At 40.4% G+C, this 24229-nt stretch overlaps 1 protein-coding gene and 1 pseudogene across 2 annotated transcripts in view; both read right to left on the bottom strand.

Moving 5' to 3' along the window:
- EFHC2 (EF-hand domain (C-terminal) containing 2) overlaps positions 1–24229 on the bottom strand; it is a 202790-nt gene that overhangs the window by 157025 nt on the left and 21536 nt on the right. The window contains exon 2 of the mRNA XM_011938658.1: positions 14435–14623. Coding sequence (XP_011794048.1) covers positions 14435–14623 — 189 coding nt within the window. The remainder of the gene's footprint in view (positions 1–14434; positions 14624–24229) is intronic.
- Positions 9350–13211, bottom strand: LOC105509489 (annotated as a pseudogene). Its single transcript, XR_001001446.1, has 2 exons — positions 13195–13211; positions 9350–12471 (listed from the first exon to the last, which is right to left on the bottom strand). The product of XR_001001446.1 is annotated as a ribonucleoside-diphosphate reductase subunit M2 pseudogene (transcript).

The raw sequence follows: 24229 nt of genomic DNA on the forward strand, positions 1-24229 counted from the left end.
AAAAAAAAAAAAAAAAAAAGAAGGGGAAGGGACAAGAAAATTGAAAGAGAATAAAAGAAAAGGAAATGGGACAACATTGAAAAAAGAATGGAGATAAGCATTTCTTCATACCTTTGAATAATGTGGCGTTATTAACATCTTAAAGTATTTTAAAACCTCTGAAGGAGGTTAGAGAGTAATTTGAAAAAATGGAACCAGAATGTTTTAAAGTAAAGGGATATAAAACCAGAGGACTAAGAAGGACTGTAAAATGCCCAGAAATCTGTTATAGTAGATTATTACATGAATTTGCTACACTTTGTTTATATACACATTGTCAAAGCTATGCCTCAAATCTTAAATCTCAAACAGTAAGCTAGACTCCAGGGCAGACGCACCATAAGATTCCGTTTATCTGAAATCCAAGAACATGAAAGACTAAGCCATGGTGATAGAAGTCAGAACAGTGGGAAAGGGCTAAACAAAATGGGGGAATAAGGGAACCTCCTGAGGCAACAGAGACATTCTAGATGGTGTCTGGGGTGGTGGTTACACAGATGCATACATTTGTCACAACTAATGGATTGGATACTTAAAATAGGCTCATTTTGGCCAGACATGGTGGATCATGCCTGTAATCCCAGTGCTTTGGGAGGCTGAGGTGGGCAGATCACGAGGTCAGCAGTTCAAGACCAGCCTGGCCAACATGGTGAAACCCCGTCTCTACTAAAAATACAAAAATTAGCCAGGAGTGCTGGCGGGCACCTGTAATCTCAACTACTTGGGAGGTTGAGGCAGGAGAATCACAGGAACCCAGGAGGCAGAGGTTGCAGTGAGCAGAGACCATGCCATTGCACTCCAGCCTGGGCAGCAGAGCAAGACTCTGTCTCAAAAAAAAAAAAAAAAAAAAAAGACTCATTTATTACATATAAATTATACCTCAATAAAGTTGATTTTAAGAATTAAAATGAAGTTTACCTCAATAAATGAGGACTCAAACAGCAAAATCCTAAAGAATACAGTTATTCTGTATCCTGAACATGATGGTGGTTACATGAATCTATATATGGGATAAGATGCCATAGAACTATTAAACTAAGGGGGGAAAAGTTAGTGCATGTAAAAACTGGTGAACTCCAAATAAGGTTTGCAGTTTAGTTAATAGTATTATACTGTAAACCAAAAATAAAATTCTAAGCCCCCCAGCCATCTGAACAGATCCCTCCTCTAGGCCAAGGATATTCCAAAGTTAGCCTGAAAAACTAGTTTCAGGCCATGTTGGGAAGGCGGAGCCAGACATTCCTTATTATACCCACATCCCTTTTGGAATTCAGGAAAAATTGACCAGCATTATCATCAACGCAGACCTTAAGTCTGATAAGAAACATTTACAGTCTATTCTGTCTGAAGCCTGCTTCCTGGAGGCTTCATCTGCATGATAAAACCTTGGTCTCCACAAGCCCTTATCATAACTCAGACATTCCTTTATATTGATAATAGCTCCTTCAACCAATTGCAAATCAGAAAATCTTTCGATCTGCCTATGACTTGGAAGCCTCTCCCCAGCTTTGTGTTGGCCTGCCTTTCCAGATCAAACCAATGTATATCTTACATATATTGATTGATGTATTATGTCTCACTAAAATGTATGAAAGCAAGCTGTACCCCGACCACCTTGGGCACATGTCATCAGGACCTCCTCAGGCTGTGTCACAGGCACATCCTTAACCTTGGCAAAAAAACTTTCTAAATTGATTGAGACCCATCTCAGATACTTTGGGGTTCACAATGCCAATGCTGATTTCCTGCATTTTTGTTCTTGTTTTACCATGCTGCAGAAGGTAAAATCCTGGTTTTGATAAGGCATTATGGTTATATAAGATGTTATCATCGGGGAAAGCTGTGAAAAGGGTATTCAGGAACTCTCTGTACTATTTTTGTGATTTTTTGTGAGTCCAAAATTACTCCAAAAAAATTGTATTAAGAATACAGCTAGATTATATGGTCTATGGCATTTGTGCTATCACCCACCATCAGTGTTACAAAAAGTGAGTTTACCATAGGGCAGAGTCCTGCAAATGCAAAATCAAGGAAGGTAAAGAATTTTTTTTTTAATATTTTAAATTTGAATTTTGATATTTCAAATAAGCAGCTGGTTTGAATTCAGAGGGGGAAAATACATAAATAACCATGACTTCTATTGATTAAAAATTCAGAACAAAATATAAATCAGCCTAAAATTTAAGTCAACAAGTCAAATAGTAACTATCAGTTTCTTCCTAATTTGTGAACTAAAATCTTACAAATGACAAGGATTTTATGTTCAAAATAACTATAAATAGTGTGCACAGAGGATGAGGGCAGCAAGAGGGTAGTCATCTGTAAGACAAGGAGAGAGGTCTCAGGAGAAACCAACCCTACCAGCACCTTGACCTTGGACTTCCAGCCTCCAGAACTGTGAGAAAACAAATTTCTGTTTAAGCCATCCAGTCTGTAGTATTTTGTTATGGTGAAACCGCCTTTACAAAAATCATAATTGAGAAAATTATTACAGTGAGAGAGCTCTGACCTAACCAACTCTATCTTGCTTCTAACCTCCAAGCTGTCCTTGTTCAATCTGAGGTATAGGTTGAACTAACTTCAGGAGAAACTTAGTGTATAGTTTAGCTTTGAAACAAAGACATACTAGCCCTTTCCCAAAACAACTCCTTTCCTGCCTAGGGACTAGACTGCCTTTGAAGAACTAACAAATTAGCCACAAGATTATAAATTATGGTTTACGAGTCACATAGCTGGAGGCGGCAAGATTCTAAACCTCCCCAAATTGCTCCTGGGGATAAATAAGATCATTACTATAAAACCTAACATCACCAGGTGCGGTGGCTCACACCTATAATCCCAGCACTTTGGGAGGCTGAGGCAAGTGGATCACAAGGTCAGGAGATCGAGACCATCCTGGCCAACACAGTGAAACCCCGTCTATACTGAAAATACACAAAATTAGCCGGGTGTGGTGGCACATGCCTGTAGTCCCAGCTACTTGGGAGGTTGAGGCAGGAGAATCGCTTGAACCTGGGAGTTGGAGATTGCAGTGAGCTGAGATCGCGCCACTGCCCTCCAGCATGGGCGATAGAGTGAGACTCTGTCAAAAAAAAAAAACCTAACATCAGTGCTTGAGATACTTTGCAGACCCTGTTTTCGATGGATCATTGGCACCACCCAGACTGATAAACTGGCTCATCTGGTCTTGTGGCCCCCACCCAGGAACAACTCAGTGCAAGAGGACAGCTTCAACTCCCTATGATTTCCAATCTGACCAATCAGCACTCCCCACTTTCCAACCCACCCCCTCCCCGCTCCACCCTGACCAAATTATACTTAAAAATCTCGATTCCTGAGTTTTGTGGGAGACTGATTTGAGTAATATTAAAATTCTGGTCTCCCGAACAGCCAGCTCTGTGTGAATAACTCTTTCTCTATTGCAATTCCCCTATCTTGATAAATCAGCTCTGTCTAGGCAGCAGGCATGGTGAACCAGTTGGGCAGTTACAATGGCAACCCAAACAAACTAATATTTTAAGCTGTAATTTATACACCATAAAATTTACTACTTTTAAGCATACAGTTCAACGGTTTTTTGTAAATTTACAGAGCTGTGTAATCATCACCACAATCCAATTTAGAACATTTCTATCACCCCCCCACAAAAGTCCCCTCTCCCACTATCAGCCCCAGTCAACTGCTGATCTGCTTTCTCCTATGTATTTGCCTTTTCTAGGATTTTATATATATGGAATCATATAATAGGAAGTCTTCTGTATCTGGTTTCTTTTACTTAGTGTAATGTTTTTGAGGTTCGCCCATGTTGTAACATATATCATTAGGTTTCTTTGTTGCTGAATAGTTTTCATTATGTGGATATACCATATTTTGTTTATCCATTATTACTTAAGGGACATTTGGGTTGTTCCCTGTTTTGGGGCTACTATGAATAATGATGCTATAAACATTCACACACAAGATTTTGTGTGAACATGTTTTAATTTCTTTTAGATGGATACGTAGGAGTAGAATTACTGGGTCATGCAGCAAGTATATGTTTAAGAAACTGTCAAACTGTCTTTCAAAATGGCAGCACCATTTTACATTCCTAGCAGGAATGTATGAAGGTTCTAGTTTCTCCACATGCTCACCAACACTTAGTGAGTGGTAAGAGTCTTAAAGTTATAGCCATTCTAATGGGGATGTAGTGGTATCTACAAAAGTTTAAGTTCAAAAAGACAATTTTAACTTTGGACTAATCAGAATAAGCCACAGGCCTAGTTACTGATAAAAAGTTTTGACCTGAGGGAAGGGCCTTAAAATGTTGTCAGATAGCTACATTCTAGGTTTTAGAAAAGCAGGGAAGAAGAACTGTCTTCTTTAGTAAAAGGCTCATTTATGATTCTCATTCTTTTTATTCCAAAAACATTTATTCCAGACTTGGGGATTATTTTTATTAAGTGCCTTTTGAATTTCAAAAGAAGATTAAAGAAACCCACATAATACAATGAATTTGGAAACTTTATCACTTTAATATAAATTTAAAGACTAAGTGTTTTATTCTTAGTGACAAATGCAGAATGCATAGTTGAGAATTTGGGGCATGACATGGTTGATTTCAGGCAAGATTTTTTATTTCTTCTCTAAAACTGAATAGCTGAAGATCTGTGTAATTGTGATGTAAAACATGGGACTAAAATGGCAATGTACTACAATTACATTGTCTTATAATTATACATGTTGGTATCTTTTATGACATGGTAATAGCAGGAGTCAGATAATCTAAAAATTATATAAACCTATGGAAAGATTTCCATTTGAAATTTCAGGTATGGTTTAAAGGTTTAAATGCATTTTCCAGTTTTTTTAAAAGCTTAATTATATTTTATTTTTATATATACTGATTATATTTTATGACATTCCTAACTGGCTTTAGGCAAAACTTCAAGAATCTGTATTTACGTATTATTCTTTGTTAACCAAGTGAAATTGTAATGTACCTGATCATTCTTTAATCTCCCTGCAGGAAAATTAAAAATTCTAGCTAGTATTGGGTAAGAAAGAGAAAAGTAGCCCCTGACATCCAGGAGCTGGCCTATACTATCAGCTGGTCTTGGTGCTGCTACAAGCTGGCCTGGCACCCACAGCTAGGCCTTGGTGTTCTCCTGCTGAACAAGAATAATTTCAGAGACCACCAACATCAGACAAGGCCACTCTGTGACCGTGATGGATCAAGACAAAACCAAGACCACTCCATAGTCACATCTAAACACAGACAGAAAATGAACCTTGTCCAGCCACAAAATGCCAAACACCCCCCTCTCCTGGCTCACAGAAGTGACAGCTGCTTCTCTCCCAATTATAGGTATAGACTCACTCTAGTCTGTTCTCTCTATAATGAGATTTATTAAGATACCCAGTCGTAGAAGTACCCCTGCTTCCTGATAGCACCCAATCCAGAGCAAAGCCCTGCTTCCTTAATCACTCCCCACAATTACTTAACACAAGCCCAAATCCTATAATAAGCCTTTTCTAACACCTGCTTCATTAGACATCCCACAGTTGCTTAGGGTGTGTTTTTTCCCTTGCTGCAAATGAATAATAAACTAACTTGTTTAATCCAAAAAAAAAAAATCAAGATGACCCAAGGGACCAAATTATATTTTAAAAATCTATTTTCATATTGTTCAAATCATAGAGTCACACAGGGTTACATAAATAATCAGCTCATTACAAACTTGATGTCAATTAATGTAAGTGATTAAAATTCCAATTGTGCGGTCAGTAGTTTTGATTATAATCATTATGTTTACAATAGATGGAAAAAAAGAAATAATATTTTTAAATGTATGCATATCCCATAGATCAACTTTTATCTTGCCACTTACTATAATTGAGTCATTTGTGAAATAGCAAACAAATTAGGCTAACTAGGAGCTGTTGACAAATGAAAAATGAGAGCAAAATTGTAGAGTCTATGTAAATGGGGCTTAACATCCAGACGAAAGTCATATAAAAACATTCAGTCATTTGTACAGTTCTAAATATTCCAACATTTTATAAAAGCAGCTAACTATAGCTCTTATACAGCCACCACAGTGTAGCACAAACTGCTAAATGCCAAATTTCAATTAATAATGAAGTAGTGGGTGCCTGATGTAATTAGAGAGTCCTAAGCCATGAGATCCAGGGTCTGGGCTCAGTTCTAGGATAAATAAGCTGAATTTGACTTTAGTCAAGTCTTAGACATAAATTGCCAGAGGTAAAAGGGCCTTACAGATCAGCTAGCCAAGTCCTGCATTATAGTTAAGGAAACTGAGGCTCGGAGAGGTAAAGTGACTAAGGCACAATCACACGTATAGTTAATGGCGGGACCAGAACCAGAATCAGTGCCACCAACACCCAGTCTCAGACTCTGGTTCCTGCTCCATTTCTCCTTGAGAATGATTCTTCATTTATATGGTGAGGACAACCATCTACATTTGCTTCTTACTCATGGAGGTACTGGGATGATGACTGGAAATAACTGGTGTGAGTGATACATTTTGTGACTTGGACGGTGTTCGTGTTCTGTGTTCAGACAGTTATGACTATGGAGTAGTCTTGTTTTTGTCTTGGTCCCACCACAGTCTGCTTTTATTTAAATGAATTCAATGAAATAAACTAAGTCTTTGAAGGGTCGATGCAGTATTAAGCAAAATTCTCTTGCCTGCTTTTAGAAATTCTCCCAATGCTAGGGGTTTTAAGCAAGTAGTACACACACTGTGTTTCTCAATGGAAACAGTATTGGCATTTGAGGTAGAACAATTCTTCCCCAATGTAGGGTTGCCTTCCCCACACTGCAGGATATAAAATATACACTTGGCCCCTGGATACTCAATGGTAGCAGCACCTCCTGGTCAGGACTGGCCCTAGGGTGAGGCGATTTAAAACATCAAAATTAATGCAAGCCAGGAAAATTAATGTAATCCCAGCACTTTGGGAGGCTGGGGGGGGTGGATTACCTGAGGTCAGGAGTTCAAGACCAGCCTGGCCAACATAGCGAAACTCCCTCTCTACTAAAAATACAAAAATTAGCTGGGTGTGGTGGTGGGCGCCTGAAGTCCCAGCTACTTGGGAGGCTGAGACAGGAGAATCACTTGAACCTGGGAGGCGGAGGTTACAGTGAACCAAGATTGTGCCACTGCACTCCAGCCTGGGCAACAGAGCGAGATTCCACCTCAAAAAAAAATAAATAAAATAAAATAAAACAAAATTAATGCAAAATATCCAGGAGGAACAAAATATCAAAATGCCAAATTTTTAATAAAGATTGGATCAGTGTTACTGATTTTTCCTTTTGCCTCAGGCTCCAATATAACTTCCATGGCACAGTTACTGATCTTGTCTTTATTTAAAATGTTGGCATTTTGTTCATCATGAATTTCTGGCATTAATTTGATTTTTTTAAAACATTATACTAGCTTAATAATAACTAGATAATAATAAAATATTACCTAGCTTAATTGCTGAGTTTGGGGGTACCCCTTAAATATTGCACCGAAGGCAAGTGCCTCACTTGCCTTACCCTAGTTCGGCCCTGCTCCTGATCATTGTGACAACCCAAAACACCTCCACATATTTCCAAATACCTTGCTAGGTTGAGAATCTCTGAAATATGGCTTGATTTTTCTCATATAACTACAAGTCCGAAGAGAGGCAGCCTCGGCCTTAAACAGTGGCTCCATGATGCCAACAAGGAGCTACGTTTCCTTTATGTCTGTCATGCTCACAAGATAGCTGCTGTGCCCTAGGAATTATGTCCTAGTGTAACCGCACCAGACTAATCTAGTTCAACTTTTATATAACAAAATCGTGAGTTGTTTTTCAGTTGCCGTGGACCCCAGGGTCGAAGGTCATACAACCCGAGCATGACCAGTTGAACCAAGTGTGCACAGGTGAAATCTAAGGGCTTGGACCAAGGAACAGGGACTGAATGAAGAAATGGACCCCATATGGCAGGATCCAGGAACCAAAGAGATCACGCTCTGGTGTCACCCCATAGCAGGATCCAGTTAGATTATGCCTCCCAGCATCACCTCATTGCAAGATGCAATCAGATCACACCTCATTACACTATGCTTATAAAACCTGACCCAGCCCCCAGCTCCAGGAGACAGGTTTGAGTGTTTCCTCCTGTCTCCTTGCCAATCAACTCAATAAACCTTTCTTGCTGAAAAAACCTAGTGTTTTGACGTTTGGCTTTCCCTTGCATGCAGGTAAATGGACCCAGTTTGGTTCGGTAACACTAGTTCCAGACAGGAAAAACAAAAGGAGGGCAAAAGGCAAGGAAATCATACCCGCTGAGCCTGTTTTCATTAGAAAAATAGTAACTTTCCCGGGAGCCCCACCCAATAAACCTTAATGCATATATCATTGGCCAAGAGTGAGTCATGCGGCCAGCCCTAGCTGCAAGGAGCCTGGGGAGGTAACACGTTTAAGTGGGCACAATTCCAGCCTGCATAAAAGTGTTCTGCCCATAAGAAGGAAGGGTAGAATGCACAAAGGATAAACAGCTAGAAGTGTCTGCCACAGGGGCCATGCGGGATAACAAATACTGGCTCCTTTTGGTGATTGCAAATGGCATTTTCTCTGCTTGTAATGTGATAGTCTACTTGAGCAAGGCATTTTGGTCGTTGCTTTCAGAATTACGGATTAAAACCTGGAATGTTGTCTTAGGTTGGGTTCCATAGAGGCAGAGCCTGAAAACAGGGATTTTAGTGCATGTGATTTATTAAGGGCAGACTCTTGGGAGAAACCTGTAAGAGTGCGAGGGAAGCAGCAAAGGAAAGGGAAATGAGCCGCGCAAGCAAGGATGCATTCTCAGGTCAAGTGTAGCCTTGGCCTGATGCACGAGGGGCTATGGAGCCTGAATCATAGCAAAGAATTATCCCTCCTTCAGGCAAGGAAGCTGACCTTTTTTTTACGCTTGATAAATCAGTTATTAGCTGCCCCCTCTTGGTGGAAAGGGGCCAGTGTAACCTCCCAGGTGTCTCTGAGAGATGCAACTCCCATCAGCCAAGAGCAAGTCCCCAGAGAGGGTTACAGGTGTGAGCTGTTTGTCAAAGCATTTGTCACAGCTGGGGGTGGGGGAGCACCACCCTAGCATGGATCTGGGTGGGCACAAAGAGCATCTACTACAAATATTAATTTTAATACACTTTCCAAAGAACCGCCTTTATTTTTACTTTGTATTATTTGAGAGTGTAATGCTAGATATATTGCTAGGATTAAAAGCTACTGGAAAAACTGGCAACAAATTGAAAATCTCTTTTTTTTTTTTTTTTGCCTTTCTCCATTTTAATGTTGTACAAGTATAAGGACCATATAATCTGGATTAACTTTAGGTAGCAATAACTTAAAAGATGGGAAAATGTATCATATTACAGAGATTTAAAAATTGACTATACCATAAATGATGAAGAAAACTTAACAATAGAACAGGACAATGTTCAAATAGTGAATACAATTAACAAATAGAGCCAAAAGATCAACATTCATTTCTCATCATCTTTCATGCAATGTCTCAGCTTTCTTCTCCCAAACATAAAGGCAGATTAATTCAAAGTAGCCCTATAAAGAATATTTGTTTATCACGCCTGTAATCCCAACACTTTGGGAGGCCGAAGTGGGTGGATCACCTGAGGTCAGGAGTTCAAGACCAGCCTGACCAATATGGTGAAACTCTGTCTCTACTAAAAATACAAAAATTACTCGGGTGTGGTGGCGCATACCTGCAGTCCCAGTTACTCGGGAGGCTGAGACAGGAGAATTGCTTGAACCCAAGAGGTGGAGGTTGCAGTGAGCCGAAATCGTGCCACTGCACTCCAGCCTGGGTGACAGAGCAAGACTCTGTCTAAAAAAAAAAAAAAAATTGTTTCCTTCTGAACTTACTATTTGAATGGAAACTATATTAATAACTCATGGTTTCCTACTGAAGTTTAAGATTCCCCTAGATAATACTCAGATTTAGACAACGCTAGAATAAGACACTGGGTGATTATTTTAAAGTATGAACTACAGGCAAAATCTAAAAGGACATACATAATAAAAAATTTCTGATTTAAAAGACATAGTAAATATAAATGAATTAACTCACACAACCTACTTACACACAAACAAAACCAGAATAAACAAGAACTTGTAGGAACCACCTCTAGTTGATTTCACCACTTAACAGGAGCAAGATCTTAGGTGGGTCATTTTGTTTAAGGATGACTTGAAATTTGACAATACTGCCTTAGCTGCCACATATGAAAACTCTTCAAGATTTTTTTCTTATCAACTAGAAGTTCGGGAAAATACAGCAAGAAATAAAATGAAATGGCTTCTCACACATATGAAGGCCCAGATCATGCCTAAATTTCTAGTGATTTAACTTAAGAAGCTCCTTGCCCTGAGAGATTCCTTTATCCCACAGCACTTTACTCAGATGGGGCAGAGAATCCCAGGACACTACCCAAGCCACAGGATAAAAACACAACCTGTCTTCTATCTGGCACCAATAGACTAATATCTATCTATACACAGGACTGACTTTAAAGTTGGTTAACAAGTATTTTAATTCACTAAAATGAAACTTAGAAATTACATGCTTAGTCTACACAAGTTTAACTTACTGTAGTCACTTAGTGAATTGCGAATTGGCTCCCATTAGTGGTCAGGAGAATGCTTTGTATTTGGTGTCCAAACCAAATAAATCAAGCTATTATCACCTTGTGAGTACAAACAATGTTTATTTGTTTGTAAAGTGCCAGTTTTATATTTAAGTAAACATTAAAATCTGTGTTGAAGCAGTGAGGCTGCATCTTTCAACTGCCTGTGCTGGTTAAATGATTGTTTAATCCTGCTGTGCCAAGTTCACTAGAGGGTCACCCCTCACTTTAAAGCCAAGACTGCCATTGTCACTGCTATTGTAAGTCACAGCCAGGCAGGCCTGCTGGCAAAAGGTGATACTACCAGCATTATAAATAAACAGGACTGTTTGTGAGGTAGCTACACAGTTTTAAAGATGCTGTTAATGAACATGATGGACAATTCATGGTGTGGCTAGTTGATAACACTTCAGCTGATTTTTTTATGAGACGGGAAAAAAAATCAGCAAAATAAGGGCACATCTTCAGTTCATTTAGAAGTCAGCATCCAAGGTAAAAGAATTCTCTGTTGGACTTGACACCACTCCCATCCTCTGATACTCTCCCTTACTCTCTTCTCAAAGAAGTTCGTCTTTCAGTGAAATATTCTCCATAAAGTCAAATGGGTTCTCTACTCTGAAAACCTTGCTAAAACCCAGTTCCAGCATGTCTGTCTGCCACAAACTCAATGCATTGCTTCATTAGAGTGCAATTCATCCCAATAGGCTTCACAGGCAAGGCCTCAGTGAGGAATTCCTGTTCTATCCGAACAGCATTGATAATTATTTCTCTTACTCTCTCCTCCAGTGGTTTGTGTACCAGGTGTTTGAACATCAGGCAAGCAAAATCACAGTGTAAACCCTCATCTCTGCTAATAAGTTCATTGGAAAATGTGAGGCCAGGCATCAGTCCTCGTTTCTTGAGCCAGAATATCGATGCAAAATAACCAGAAAAGATGCCTTCTGCTGCAGCAAAGACTACAACACGTTCACCATAGGTAGCTTCTTTGTCCCCAATCCAGTGCAAGGCCCAATCTGCCTTCTTCTTGACACAAGGCATCGTTTCAATGGCATTGAGGAGAAATTCCCTTTCTTTGGGATCTTTTATGTAAGTGTCAATACGGAAACTATACATTTCAGAATGTATGTTTTCTATGGCAATTTGGAAGCCACAGAAACAGCGGGCTTCTGTCATCTGAACTTCTTGGCTAAATCGCTCCACCAAGTTTTCATTTACTATGCCATCACTTGCTGCAAAGAAAACCAGAATATGAGATATAAAATCTCTCTCCTCGGGCTTCAGGGATTCCCAGTGCCAAACGTCCTTGGACAGGTCCACCTCCTCGGCGGTCCAGAAGGAAGCTTCCGCCTTCTTATACATCTGCCAGATATCATGGTACTCGATGGGGAAGATGACAAAGCGGCAGGGGTTTTCTCTCAGCAGCGGCTCATCCTCCACGCCGGAGGCGGCTGCTTTAGTTTTCCGCTCCGCGGGCTCCTGGAAGATCCTCCTCGCGGTCTTGCTGGCCAGGACGCGGGTCCCGCTCAGGGCCGGCGGCGTGTTCTCCTTGTAGCCCAGGCTGAGCCCCTTCAGCCGCGAGAGCTGCAGCTGCTGCGGGTCCGTGATGTGCGCGAGCGGGACGCGGACGGAGAGCACGGTGGCGGTGCAGCGGGGAAGAGTGAGGGGCCTGGACCGGGCGGTTGGGACGGGGTGCACCGAAAATATCTCATTTTTAAGAAAAATGATTAACAGGTGTTGACTTGTTTTTGTTGAACCGCTATTGTAGAAAGCGCTTTATAATTTGCTTGGGGTATTAACCAGGATCTAGTCTGTAGTTCACAGTCTCATCAGAGCACGTAAATATTTCAGTCTTAGTGTCTCATTTAAAGCTCAATGAATATTTAATAGAAGCTGACCAACAAAATAACTGAAGGAATTATGTTGCATTTAGTTAGACCTGAAATGAGCAAGCTCTTCATTTTCTCAAGTAGTCTGAAGCTAAAATTATTCCAGATTCACGAAATATTCTACATAACTTTATAAGTAATTAAAGGCCTGCAAAATAGGCTTGAAAGGCATATATTAAATATTGAGAAAAACATGAAATGACTTTTTGACTTGAAATGCAAGAGAATAGTTTAATATTAATACATTGTGGCCTATGTTACTTATTCAGTAGTGGATTCGTTTAAAAATATTGTCAATACCCTCTTTTTTACATGAGGTAAAAACAGAATCTTTTCTTTGGCCCATGCAAAGTAAACATCCTATAAGATTGAGAGTAACAGAAAACTATGCATAATCCACCCAAGTCAGTCAGTCCAGAATTCTTTTTGGGCTCTGGGTCCAGCACTGAGCCAGGTACTGAAAATAATCCAAGGAAAGAAAAGAATATTGGCCCATGTTGAAAGGAGAGATGGTTTCCCAGGGAAGAAGCCTCCCTGTGGTCTGTTAGATCACGGTTGGCTTCAAAAAAAAATGTGCACTCTAATTGATCTACCCTATCACAGATGACATGGGGATGTGTCAATTCTACCAAATTTGAGGACATTTTAATTAGAATCAAAGTACTGCCAATCAATCCGTGTTGAAAGCTGCTAAAAACCACCTGGTAAACTTAGCATGCTATGGTTTCAATTCTTTATCTAGTCCTGTACTATCTTTCACTTACAGGATCTAAAATAATCTAATTAACTAGTTCTTTCTGGAGAACAGAACATTGGGCTATGATACAGCGCTGTCTGATAAACACAGCATATCCCTATAGCTGGTTGCCTTTTCTTTCCTTTGATCTTCGCCTTTTTAAAAAATATTCAAATACATTCCCTTTTCTAACTGCCAATATGTCCATACATATGTGCGTGTGTATGTGTATAGACATATACATTAAAAAATTCCAACTCTTGTCTAATAATGGCATCGCTTCCTTTCACTACTCTTCTTGCCATATCACATTTTAGCCCTTAGGGATGGAGAATCATTACTATGGTTTATTAGTAGTTAGTATGGAGAAAAGAAGAGAAGGCATTTTTCTATTCCTATTTAAAGCCACATTCAGACTCAAACACAATTATTTAGTCAATGGCAACTCAAAACCAAAAGTGACAATCTGACCAGACTCTTAGTGTCTATAGGACAGATTATCCTGTTCAGTGAAGATGAGACAAAGGTTAATAAGCATTAGCCAAGAAAGATAAACATTTGGCATCCTGCAACCAATGTGCCTGACAAAAAAGAGCAGAGCAAGAATAATTTTTCTTTGTTTAGGATACTTTGAATTTATCTTTTCAGAAGAACTAACCTTAGTTAAAAGAAGCAAAATTTCACTTAGAAGGAATACGTTTAAGAGATCTATTGTATAACACAATGACTATAGTTAATAACAATGTATTGTACACTTGAAAATTGTAAGACAATAGATGGTGTTTTCATCACAAAGAGAAGCACATGAGGTAATGCATATATTAATTAGCTCAATTTAGCCATTCCATAGTGTATACATATTTCAAAACATCATGTTGTACACCATAAATATATACAATTATGTTTGTCAATTTAAACAAAGACAAGGGGAGAAACACTAAAAATAAAACACTAAAAATAAAGGCAATAATAAGTAGAAAAGGCTAAAAGAAAAAGAACTAGCCTTAACATTTACACTGAAGACTCCTACTTTCTCAAAGCTATTTAGCATCTGTAAAATTCTAAGATTGCATTCCTCCCAATGTCATGTGACTTACCTGTTTATCAAAGGCTACCCATGATGGTACATCACTTCCATCTCCTTTAGGATATATGCTACATTTCGGCTTTATCTTTTGTCCCAGAAGTGGTTCTCCACCTATTCCAGGCTTTTCATCACTCACTAACATCATAACATTGTTGCAAAAGCCCCAATGCTGGGATTTGTGAAACTTCTCCTTTCCCACCTGTGAACACAAGAAACAACATAAAATAGCCAAAATTACTCTTTATGACTTTTCTAACCTGTTTGTAAAATGTCAATACATTTTCTCACCATGTATTTTTCCCTCACAAAATGCAAATAAAGTAGCAAATAATTATGGTCAATCTTTATCCATAAAGTTGTGTCACATTCTTAATTCATTTTAACCAATTCAAAACATTGAAAGGCGGTAAACATAAACCTAATGCTCCATGCTATATAAAACATTAAAAAATGACTATTACTGCAAGTAAATATTTAGAACATTAGCTTCCTAATTGGTCTTTCCTACTTGTTTGCCAAGAATGCGAACAGAAAAAAAAGAAAAGAAAAAACTGCTCTGCTTCAGAATAAAAAGTGTATGTAACTGTTTTCCACAGAAATCTAAACATTATTTTCACCAAAACAGAGAACAAAATCTTTTCCTCATTAAAGTAAATGTAACAGGAAATTCTTCAGAGCTGACATTCTCCTTTAATTGCAAAACCTTATCTCCCACCTTTTCTGGTGATCTGGAGACAAAGGAGAAAGCACAGATACAACTAGCAAGGGTTGGCAAGGACATAGCCAACATCAACATTTGTGCACTGCTGGTGGGAAGGTAAAGTAGGACAATCACTCTGAGGAGCGATGTGGCAATACGAACAAAGAGAGAGGCATATATGTCCTATGGCCTAGCCAGTCCACTCCCACACAAGTATCTTCTCTTAGGCACAAGGAACTGCATATCAGACTATTTGTTATAGCACTATTTGCAAAAGTGAAAAACAGGAAACCACTAAAGTGTCTACCCATAGCAGAAAAGATACATATATCTCTTCATAAAATGGAATATTAATACAAAGTCTCTTATTACATATATCAATACAGACAAATCTAGGCCGGGCGCAGTGGCTCACACCTGTAATCCCAGCTCTTTGGGAGGCTGAGGCAGGAGGATCACCTGAGGTCAGGGGTTCAAGACCAGCCTGGCCAACATGGTGAAACCCTGTCTCTACTAAAAATATTAAAACTTTCCCGAGCATGGTGGTGGGCACCTGTAATCCCAGCTACTTGGGAGGCTGAGGCAGGGGAATCATTTGAAGCTGGGAGGCAGAGGTTGCTGTGAGCCAAAATCATGCCATTGCACTCCAGCCTGGGCAACAGGATCAAAACTCTGTCTCAAAAAACAAACAAACAAAAAAACAGACAAATCTCAAAAACTGTCAGGCAAAAAATACAGGTAGCTGAAGTACACATAAAATTTCACAACACATATATAAAGCTGGAAAATACCCTAAAAATATGGTAATATGGTAATATTTATGGATAATACATGCATAGAAATAAGCAGCAAATTCAAGATTATATAATGTTCATGATAATAAATGAACACTCATATGCCCCATAGCCCTGCGTGAAAAATAAACACCTCAGAGATAACTGAAGCTTTATCTCAGAGCTCATAGCCCTGCCTCCCTTCTCCAGAGGGATTCATTATCCTGAATTTGCTTCTTTAATATTAGCACATTGCCCAGGACTGTATATAGCCAAGGCAATAGCCTCTTGCAAAACATGATGCCTTGGCAGAGAAGTCTAATAGGGTCAAAAAGACCTCATTTCCTTTTGTGGAAAAAGGCAGCCTGGAAGAATGAGGAAGGCCTGAGCAGCCCTCCTCAGGGGAGTCAGGGCCATAACAGCTGCCCTGGGCAGATAACAGCCTAGCTCTAGGGCTGGGAGAGGAAAGCTAGATGCAGTGGTTAGGATGGTGAGCTATAGCTGGCTCTGCCCCTTAGGGAATCAATTGTCACTACCTCCACCATTCCCTCCACTCTGTCTCTCTGTCTCTGTCTCTCTCTCTCACACATACACACACACACACACACGCTCACACATACAATCAGATTACCACAAGGCAGTCCCAGATCCCCATAAAACAAAGCAAAAGTTGCATTTCAGAAAATGAATAGTGGAATAATATAGAATTTAATAATGATATACTGTCTCCCAAAGCAAGTAACTCCGAGTAATCATAAAGTCACCTCAAACCAACAAATGTTTCTTAAGTACTTACTATAGTCCTAGCTTTGTGCCAAATATACGAGTTAAAATAAGCATAAGACTCAGCCCCTGCCCTGAAGAAAAAAATCCACAATCTTGTGGAGGAAGCAAGATTTAGATACATAAAATGATACAGTTTGGATGTTTGTCCTCTCCAAATCTCATGTTGAAATGTGATTCTCAGTGTTGGAGGTGGGGCCTGGTGGGAGGTAATTGGATTGTGGGGGCAGATCTCTCATGAATGGTTTCACACCATCCCCTTAGTGATAAATGAGTTGTTGCTCAGTTAGTTCACATGAGATTTGGTTGTTTAAAAGAGTCTGGGACCTCCCCCTTCTCTCTCTTACTCCCACTCTCACCATGTGATATACTGGCTCTCCCTTTGCCCTCCACCATGATTGGAAGCTTTCTGAGGCCCTCATCAGAAGCAGATGCCAACACCACACTTCTCGTACAGCCTGCAGAACCATGAGCCAATTAAGTCTTTTTATTTTTAATAAATTACCCAGCCTCACGTATTTCTTTGTAGCAACACGAGAACAGCCAAATACAGAAAACAACTAGAAAACAGTACAGCTACCATTTTTGACCACTTACTATGAGCTGGATGCTTTACTAAGGGTTTTATATCTCATTTATGATCTCAGTTCACTATCACAAAACTGTTTTATCAGTGTTATTACTGCCATCTTTCCAATGAGGAAACCAAGGCAGAGAGAGGGAGACTGGCCCACCCAAAGTTACATAGTAACTACTGGAGCCTGAGATCTGAACCTAAGATCATGTGACCCTAAGCTCTGGTAAATGTATGGCTAAGTGTATGGCTCACCAGAGCCACACACTGATGTGCTGGAGTAGTAGTGCTGAGGTTCTGTGGATAACTGGATACTGTCTTGGGCCTGGAGGAATGAGATGAATTAGATAGGAGAGGAGAGGCAAGGATGTTCCAAGCAGGGTTATGAGTGATGTACTGCAGCTGAGCTGACAGCACCTAGGGAGAGGGGCAAATCTAGTAAAAAAGAAAGTCAAGGTCAAGTTTGGAAGGAGGGTGAGCTAGAGTAGAATATATAAGGAGGACTATATCATGAAAAGCCTCTCATGTAAATATCTTAAAAGTCTCCTTCATCAGGCCACCGGAATATTTACTAAGGCCTAATACTGGCCAGGCCCTATTCTAGAGAGTATGGTATAAAGATGAAGTCACAGCCAGCCTTCCTTCCCCGAGGAGCTTTCTCCACTACTCACAAGTTTCCTCCATGGATCTAGGTTTCCATAATCACATGGAAGAAGCCCTTGCCACCACTGAAGGCCTCACTCAGCTACCTATCCCCCAGAATTCCACAATTTGTTCATGTGTACCCCCCCCTTCGGTCAGACCACATCTTACAGCTTACAAGGTACCTTAACGTCTATTCAAAGTCATGTCCCTGGTCAGGCTACACCTCTACACAAACCCCTCTCTCCACCAAGGGTCAGCTCACATCCCACTACATAGTCATCCCTTCTACAAACATCTGGTGAGCATCCATTGGGTGCTAAGTTGTGAGAGACTTTGGGGACATGGCCTTGGGCAAGCCATAGCTCCCAACCCTAGAAAAGAAGCCAGTCACTATGGCTCTGGATTTGGCAATGGGTTTCATACATGTGGCACCAAAAGCACAAGCAACAAAAGGAAAAATAAATTGGACTTCATCAAAATTAAAACTGTGTGTCAAAGGATACTATCAAGAGAGTGAAAAAACCCATAGAATGAAGTTTGGATGAGGTGGCTCAAGCCTGTATCCCAGCAACACTTTAAGAGGCTAAGCTGGGAGAATCACTGGAGCCCAGGAGTTCAAGACTACTCTGGGCAATAGAGTGAGATGTCATTTCTAAAAAACAGAGAAACCCAGAGAATGACAGAAAATATTTGGAAATCATATAAGGGACTATTATATAGAATATATAAAGATTTTTACAACTCAGCAGAAACACAAACAATTCAATTTAAAACTGGGCAAAGGATGTGGTAGACTGCCATGGTTACTACTTGAGACCATCACCATGACAGTTATTACTGTTACTACTTAAGACCGTCATTATGACAGTTACTACTGTTAGTACTTGAGACCGTCATTACAAGAGTTACTACTGTTACTACTTGAGACCGTCATTACGAGACTGAATGAAGGGGGACAAACATAGAAATGAAAACTTAAGACAAAAGAAACTGTTTTAAAGGAAGGGTCCAGGGAAGAAGAGAGCTCTCTGCTTCTAGTGAGCAAAGGCAGCGCCCCCCCCCGCCACCCCACCCCCCCCTTCCCATTGAGCTTCCACAGCCCTTCGTATTTATTGGGTAGAATGAGCAGGGAGGAGGTAATGATTGGTCAGCTCCTTAATTGATCACAGGTTCATATTATTACTAACAGGCTTCAGATGTACCTAATCACAAGAAACACTGCGCTTGGGGCATGACTGCCCTCAGCACTCCTTCTGGGTGGCAGACACAGTTTGTCAGTTTGCCAACATTCTGCATTTATGAGAAACAGTTTGCTGTTTACTCATATAGCCTCCAGTGGTATACTGAGTTGACCATGACCCTCATTCTTTCGGCGTGTAACAAAAGGACTTGAATACATATTTCTCCAAAGAAGATATACAAATGGCCAACAAGCACACGAAAATATGTCCAATGCCATTAGTCATTAGGGAAATGTAAATCGAAAGTACAATGAAGCCAGGCACAGTGGCTCATACCTTTAATCTCAATACTTTGGGAGGCTTAGGCAGGCAGATCAGTTGAGTCCAGGAGTTTGAGAGCAGCCTGAGCAACATGGTGAGACCTTGTCTCTACATAAAATACAAAAATTAGCCAGGCGTGGCGGTGCATGCCTATAGTCCCAGCTACTCGGGAGGCTGAGGTGAAAGGATCGCTTGTGCTCATGAGGCTGAGGCTGTAGTGAGGTATGAAGCTATGATCGCACCACTGCACTCCAGCCTAAGCGACAGAGACCCTGTCTCAAAAATACATACATACATACATATATACATACATATAATGGGATAATGCTTCATATTCACTAGGGTGGCTATAATTTTTTTAAAATGGAAAATAAATGTTGGTGAGGATGTGGAGACACTGGAACTGTCACACCTTGCTGGTGGGGGATGTACACTAGTATGGCTGCTGTGGAAAAGTTTGGCAGTTCCTCATTAAGCTAAACATAGAATCATCATATGATCCAGCAGTTGCATTCCTCGGTATATTCTCAGGAGAACTGAAAACATACATCCACAGAAAGAGACTTACACATAAATGTTCATAGCAGCATTATTTACCATAGCCAAAAGGTGGAAACAACCCAAATGTCTATCAGCTGATGAATGGTTAAACAAATGTGGTATATCCATACAATGGAATATTATTCTGCCGTCAAAGGGAACAAAGCACTGATACGTGCTACCACATGGATGAACCTTCAAAACGTTATGCTAAGAGAAAAAAGCCAGACACAAAGGGCCACATATTATGATTCCATTTATATGAAATATACAAAATAGGCAAATTCACAGAGACAGAAGGCAGATTAGTGGTTGCCAGGGACTGGGAGGAAGAAAGAATGGGGAGTGACTGCTTACTGGGCACAGGTTTCCTTTGAAGTGATGAAAATTTTCTTGAAATAGTGGGGACAGCTGCACAGCATTGTGAATGTACTAAATGCCACTGAATTGTATAATTTAAATGGTTAAAATGGTAACTTTTATACTTTGTATATTTTACCACAATAAAAAAGAAAACTACAGCCAGTATGAGATTCACACATCACAAATGAGCTATATGATGACCAAGCCCAGGGATGGGCAGATTCATGAAGCCTTCCCTGACCACCAGCCCTTCGTCGTGTACATGCACCATAATATGTGCACATACTCATGTCTGATTTGTCTCCTCAACCAGATGACACATTTTTTAAACTCTAGGACCATGGTGTGTATTTCTTCCTTTTTCTATGCCCCCTCACCATCTAACATATTGCTGCAGATATAGGAAGCCCATAAAACTTGAGTGGTAGATTCACTGGTTGCAAAATTGAACCTTGTGTCTGGATCAAATAGGCAACAAGGAGCCATTAAAGTTTCCCTAGGGACACAGGGACAATATGAGGCAGCAAATCTGAAGACAGATCCACTAAGAGTGGGTAGGGTGGGTTGGAAGGGGGAAGGTCTGAAGGTAAAAGACTCTGTTTTTGAGACGGAGTCTCACTCTTGTCACCCAGGCTGGAGTGCAGTGGCGCGATCTCAGCTCACTGCAACTTCCACCTCCCAGGTTCAAGCATCCTCCTGCCTCAGCCTCCCAAGTAGCTGGGATTACAAGTGGCCACCAAAACGCCTGGCTCTTTTTGTATTTTCAGTAGAGACAGGGTTTCACCATGTTGGCCAGGCTGGTCTCGAACTGCCAGGCTCAAGTAATCCGCCTGCCTCAGCCTCCCAAAGTGTTGGGATTATAGGCGTAAGCCACCGCGACAGGCACAAAAAACTTTTAAAGAGGCCACTGCCATATCTTAACATGAAGATCTTCAACCAATCTTAAACTGAAACTGATTAAGCAAGCCACAGCATGCCAACACTTGAGCTAACTGTCTCTGCACACAAACACCCGGGCCTCACTCTTTCCAGGGATGCCACCCTAGTTGGTAATGGAGACGATTTCAGCAGGTATGCAAGAATGTTCATCTTGCTCTATCCTCTCCCTTTTGATTAAGGCAAGGATAAGTCTCAATTTGGTAGTACTGACTATACTCCCAAATACTTGCCTATAAAAAGAAAGCAGGCCTCAGGCTCATAACATTTTACAGGCATCAAATATAAAAACACTGTTTTGTTTTCTTTTTTTCTTACCATGACCTTCCACTTAGATCAAATGGTGTGGTTTTCATTTATGGTAAGGATATAAAGTTTCCCTTTTAAATAGGTTTTAGTTTTCCAAAAGTGATTCAATTCACAGAGAGATATTAAGTAAATAATGGATCAGTTGGCATGGATCCATGGCAATGGATTGGATACATTTTTTAAATTCCAAAGGTAGCATGTATGCTTCTAAAGTTTCATAGCCTCTGACCCTATCAAACAAATGTCACAGGAGTAGATAAGGTTTTTCTTTTACTATTTATTTATTTATTTAATTTATTTATTTATGTATTTTTATGAGATGGAGTCTCACTCTGTTGCCCAGGCTGGAGTGCAGTGGTGCAATCTCGGCTCACTGCAACCTCTGCCTCCTGGGTTCAAGTGATTCTCCTGCCTCAGCCTCCCAAGTAGCTGGGATTACAGGTGCATACCACCACAACTGGCTAATTTTTGTGTATTTTTAGTAGAGACGGGGTTTCACCATGTTGGCCAGGTTGGTCTCGAACTCCCAGCCTCAGGTGATCCACCCACCTTGGCCTCCCAATGTGCTGGGATTACAGGCATGAGCCACCGCACCTGGCCTGGAGTAGATAAGTTTAAAGCACCTGGGAGGAGGGCAGGAATTAGGAGACAGAGAAGAATAGTGATCCAGGAAGCAATGTGACCCTCAGGAGCTGTGTCACATCCACAGTGTTCAGGAGCCTGGAGCAGAACAAGGGAGAAGGTGCTGGGATTGACTGGCAGGCATAATAAAAGGGCTGGGAAGGGTTAGACTGAAGATACTTAGAAGGCTCTGGTCAGAAGACAGAGTGAAGTGGTGGGATAAAGCCACGCACCTAAGCAAACAAAAGTGACTGCAGTCAATTTATTATCTCCATATTCATGTGGGCTCTAACTGTCTCTCCTTCCAGTACTGGCTTGCTTGTGTCCCTGGTAAGTCAGTGATCAACAGCATTAGCCTCTCCCTTCCATGACCTCCTTTCAACGGACTCATAAAGACACTCAAGTCTTTCACCTCTTAGAGGAAGAAAAGCCTCCTTCAGCCCTTAGTCTTGCTTTCATTACTGTCTTCACTCCCTCTCATCCTCTATCTTCATGTTTCACGAAACAGTAGTCTGCAGTCACCAAGAGTCCCTTCTCCCCTCCATTCACTCCTGCACTCTGGATTGTCATACAACCTCCCCTGTGAGGCCTTACCTTGCAGCACACCACATTATTCTAATGTTTGAAAGGTCTAGAGTCCTCTAACTTGAGACATGAGATTAAGAGTATAAACAGGGGCCAGTGCCTTAGGGGTTTAAAGAACACTGGATTTTGTTTTGAGCAGGGCATAGAAAGGATCGCTCTGGTCACAATACAAAGAACTGGGACTATTGCAATAGTCCAGGCAAGAAATGATAGTGGCCTAGACCAGGGTAATAGAAGTAGAGACAGTGGAAGTGATCAAGTTCTGTATATATCTTGAAGGTAGAACAAAAAGGATTTACCAATAGATTAGATGTAGGGTGTGGAAAAAGGAATGAGTTGTTAACAACCCCAAGTATTTTGGTCTGAACAATGAGAAGAATGGAGTTTTAGGTGCTGGGATGCAGAATGGTGGGAGAGAACTTAAATGAGAATTCTGGAGGTAGGAGGCAGGCACAGGAGTCCAGAATTCTATTTTGGACATGTTACATTCAAGATACCACTCAGACAAGCAAGTAGAAATGTGGACTAGCAGGTAGATATGGGAGTCTGAAGTTCAAGCAAAAAGTCAAGGCTGGATATAAAAATTTGATATACATCAGTTGATGGATGGTATTTAAGGCTACAGTGCTAGAATGAATGATGACAGTGCAGAAAAGAAGTCCAAGACTGAGCTTTAAAATATCCCAATGTTACGTGATCAGTGAGATGGGGTAGAATTAGCAAACAAGACTAAAAAGGGGCAGCTGGTAAGATGGGAAGAACACCAGGAGAGTTCAGTATCATGGAAACTACATAAAGAAAGCATTTGAAGGAACACATGACTAACTGTGTTAAAGGCTACTAATAAGTCAAATGAAGACGAGGCTTGAGACTTGACCCCCTGATTTGGCAACATGGAGGTGGCTGGTGACCTTGACGAGAATGGTTTCAGTGGAATCATGGGAACAGAAATAGCTTGTGAACCATATGGCTCTTTGAACAGCTCTAGGTAAGGTATTGCAAATCAAAACTCTTGAGTTTCTAGTATTTATAATTTCCTTAAAATAACCCAAGCTCAGAAAAATGCAAGAAATAAATAAAAGATCATCTAAATGTCATCTCTTAAAGTCTTCTCTGACTGCCAGAGACAGAACATTCTGTTCCTGCATAGATCTTCTATTAAAGTCTGGAAGGTTACCCTGTCTTTAACTATTTAGGAACTTACCCTTTCCCCTCCCCCACCCCCAGCTGTATCACCAGGGCCAGGCGAAGTGCCTAGAACAGAGAATAAAATGTTTTTTAAAAAATAATACATGTACTCCTTGAAAGGGCAGCAGTGGTACAGACAGAAACAAACAATCTCACAGGGTTTATTCTTGATTCATTCATTCTATACCCATAATTCCTGTATAGCCATCACTGTAATCAGCATATTATACTATAGTTTCCTATTTATATACTTGCATTTTATACCAGACTTTGTACTTTCTGACAG

This window comes from Colobus angolensis, unplaced genomic scaffold (assembly GCF_000951035.1).
Source record: "Colobus angolensis palliatus isolate OR3802 unplaced genomic scaffold, Cang.pa_1.0 Scaffold176, whole genome shotgun sequence".
Lineage (NCBI taxonomy): Eukaryota > Metazoa > Chordata > Mammalia > Primates > Cercopithecidae > Colobus > Colobus angolensis.